The following is a 3780-nucleotide window of genomic DNA, read 5'->3' as shown; positions in this document are numbered from 1 at the left end:
GGCGTGTATTTTTTAAGAGTGTCTGAGATGGCTGAAAACATTAAAACAGTGTATTTGCTACGTATGTTTTTTCCCCATCAGTATATAGGTCACATACGATGGCATAAAGTCTTCCTAGAATTTTTACAACAAGGAAACAGAATCAAATTTATTAAGCAAGACAAATTTTTTTGTTTTAGTTCAACATGGTCTCATGCTTGCAGATTTTAAATTGGAAACTAGACATAAATTTTAAAATCTAACTAAGACACCAAACCATTGAATGAGGAACAAATTCCAAAATAAATATGATTCATATTCCGTCCAGGGTGTATCCTGCCTTGATGCCCGATGACGCCTGACCCGAGGCTCCCCGTGACCCGAGGTAGTTCGGATAAGCGGTAGAAAATGAGTGAATGAATGAAAATAAGAATTTGTAAGATTAAGATTGTTTTTAAAAGAACTACTGATGTAGAATTCAATGCAGCTATTCAAACTATTTGAATTTTGAGAGGATTTTTTTTCCTAAAAATAAATAAATCAAACAAAATCAAAAATGTGCTTTTTGTAGACGGTTCCTTAACGACAGAAGCACTGATTTATACTCATTACAAATAAATGAATTAATAAAACATAAAAAAAAAAAAGAAAGAAATAATATAAAACTCACTCCAGCCTCCTAGAGCTCCTGAACTGATTCTTGTGAACTATTTTCCTACAAAAAAAATTTAACAAAATAAAAAAAAAAGCTATTTGTAAAAAGGATGGTCCCTTAATGCAGTGTGCTGAAACCTGAGTGTCAAACTCTGCATGAGTCTTAATTTATATTCTTGTTATATATATATATAAATAATCTGTCCTTTGATGTCACCTGAATTTAGACGTGAGAGAATTGTAATTTGTGTGTATTTATTTAGAGGGTTAATCAGACAGAGAACACGGAATCCGAGAGCACAGGCCTGAACATGTGAACTTTAATCCTCAGTGCCTCTAAAAAGTGACTCTAAACACTAAACACACACACACACACGCACACACACACATACACACACACATACACACACACATACACACACATACACACGCACACACATACACACACACACATACACACACACACACACACACACACATACACACACACACACACACACACACATACACACACACACACACACACACATACACACACACACATACACACACACACACACACACACACACACACACACACACACACACACACACACATACACACACACAAAAGCCTCTTGGTTCAGTTTCATTGACAGATTCAGTGACTTTGAAGAGCAACAACTTTAAAACTAGATTTGTAAAGTTTGTTACGACAAACTTTGATGTTGGCTTTGACAAAGCAAGTATTCGCAAAGGCGGTGTTTTTTGGAGGCGAGTGGACATAAGGATCAGTGTTACGTTTGGAGACGAGGACAGAAAGCTAGGGTGCCAAAACATTTGGAGGCAAGTGGAGACGAGCATGTGACATCATCCGAATACCTGTGAGGGAGTTCCCCTCGTTGTTCTGAGTGTTTTGATATGTCACATGCCCATGTGGTAAAAAGTTTTTCGATTTTGCATATATTGGGGGCGGGGCTGCGGGACAACCGAAAGGCCAGTTGGTACACTGATATTTCTTTTTAATTGGCTTAATGCATTATAATGTGAATGTATTAAGCCTTGCCTCATAAATATTGTGTATTTTTTTATGTTTTGTAACGTAATTATTTAAAATGATCGTTTTGTAGAAGGTCAAGAAGGTTAAGATGTTTTTTTTTTCAGTACCTAAGCACCTAAAAGCCCCGCCTACGAGCTAACAGGAAGAGCGTCTGTCTGAACCACAGTGAACACACCTCCACTCCTCTGGCTTTAAGTTGAACACTTCACTGTGCAGAATGTCTGAGGAGCAGCAGGGTGGTGTGTGTGATGTGTCTGATGTGTCTGAGGTGTGTGATGTGTCTGATGTGTCTGAGGTGTGTGATGTGGTGGTGGTTGGAGGAGGATTGTCAGGTCTCTGTGCCGCGCGTCGGCTGAAGGAGAGAAACGAGAAGCTCCGAGTTCTGGTGCTGGAGGCCAAAGGTGGGTTTAATAACTAATCCGCCTGCACGTCTGTCTAGTAGATAAAAACTTTGAGCATAGCATTTTTACTTGTTTATTTCAACTTTACTTTACTACTACTACTGCTTCTATTAATACTTTAAATCAACAATCACTACTTCTGCTTCTTCTACTGCAACTTCTAGCACTCTTTCAACTACTAGGCTTATTACTACTTCCGCTACTTCTACTTCTACTGCTACATCTGCAGCAACAACGATTACTTCTGCTGCTACTTTTCAAATATTGTGTATTAAGCAATAAATGTATAACATTTATGCTACGATTAATACTGTTGCTACTAGGAGAGCTGTAGGACATATGGTGTGTGGTATGTGTGTAATATTATGTGGTATGTGTGTGTAATGTTATGTGGTATGTGTGTAATATTATGTGGTATGTGTGTGTAATTTTATGTGGTATGTGTGTGTAATGTTATGTGGTATGTGTGTGTAATGTTATGTGGTATGTGTGTGTAATGTTATGTGGTATGTGTGTGTAATATTATGTGGTATGTGTGTGTAATGTTATGTGGTGTGTGTGTAGTGTTATGTGGTATGTGTGTAACATTATGTGGTATGTGTGTGTAATGTTATGTGGTATGTGTGTGTAATGTTATGTGGTGTGTGTGTGTAATATTATGTGGTATGTGTGTGTAATGTTATGTGGTATGTGTGTGTAACATTATGTGGTATGTGTGTGTAATGTTATGTGGTGTGTGTGTGTAATATTATGTGGTATGTGTGTGTAATGTTATGTGGTATGTTTGTAATATTATGTGGTATGTGTGTGTAATGTTATGTGGTGTGTGCGTAATATTATGTGGTATGTGTGTGTAATGTTATGTGGTATGTTTGTAATATTATGTGGTGTGTGTGTGTAATGTTATGTGGTGTGTGTGTAATATTATGTGGTGTGTGTGTGTAATGTTATGTGGTATGTTTGTAATATTATGTGGTATGTGTGTGTAATATTATGTGGTATGTGTGTAATATTATGTGGTGTGTGTGTGTAATGTTATGTGGTATGTTTGTAATATTATGTGGTATGTGTGTGTAATGTTATGTGGTATGTGTGTAATATTATGTGGTGTGTGGGTGTAATATTATGTGGCACGTGTGTGCAATATTATGTGGTATGTGTGTGTAATATTATGTGGTATGTGTGTGTAATGTTATGTGGTATGTGTGTGTAATGTTATGTGGTGTGTATGTGTGTAATATTATGTGGTGTGTGTGTGTAATATTATGTGGTGTGTGTGTAATGTTATGTGGTGTGTGTGTGTAATGTTATGTGGTGTGTGTGTGTGTGTGTGTGTGTGTGTGTGTGTGTAATATTATGTGGTGTGTGTAATATTATGTGGTGTGTGTGTAATGTTATGTGGTGTGTGTGTAATGTTATGTGGTGTGTGTGTGTGTGTGTAATATTATGTGGTGTGTGTGTGTAATGTTATGTGGTGTGTGTGTGTGTAATATTATGTGGTATGTGTGTAATATTATGTGGTGTGTGTGTGTAATATTATGTGGTATGTTTGTAATATTATGTGGTATGTGTGTAATATTATGTGGTATGTGTGTAATATTATGTGGTATGTGTGTAATGTTATGTGGTGTGTGTGTAATGTTATGTGGTGTGTGTGTGTAATATTATGTGGTGTGTGTGTGTAATATTATGTGGTGTGTGTGTGTA

General features: G+C 36.8%; 1 protein-coding gene across 2 annotated transcripts in view; it reads left to right on the top strand.

Annotated features, from left to right (window-relative positions):
• Positions 1–1780: 1780 nt before the first annotated feature.
• si:ch211-127i16.2 (probable flavin-containing monoamine oxidase A) overlaps positions 1781–3780 on the top strand; it is a 46894-nt gene continuing 44894 nt past the window's right edge. Inside the window, exon 1 of one of the 2 annotated variants that reach the window (XM_060896199.1) lies at positions 1781–2073. In XM_060896199.1, the coding sequence (XP_060752182.1) occupies positions 1890–2073 (184 nt within the window). In that variant the 5' untranslated portion in view covers positions 1781–1889. The remainder of the gene's footprint in view (positions 2074–3780) is intronic. The other variant, XM_060896200.1, reaches the window with a different exon arrangement.

Source organism: Tachysurus vachellii, chromosome 20, assembly GCF_030014155.1.
Source record: "Tachysurus vachellii isolate PV-2020 chromosome 20, HZAU_Pvac_v1, whole genome shotgun sequence".
NCBI lineage: Eukaryota > Metazoa > Chordata > Actinopteri > Siluriformes > Bagridae > Tachysurus > Tachysurus vachellii.
The sequence above is the reverse complement of the archived record's forward strand: the minus strand, read 5'-3'. Positions and strand labels throughout refer to the sequence as shown.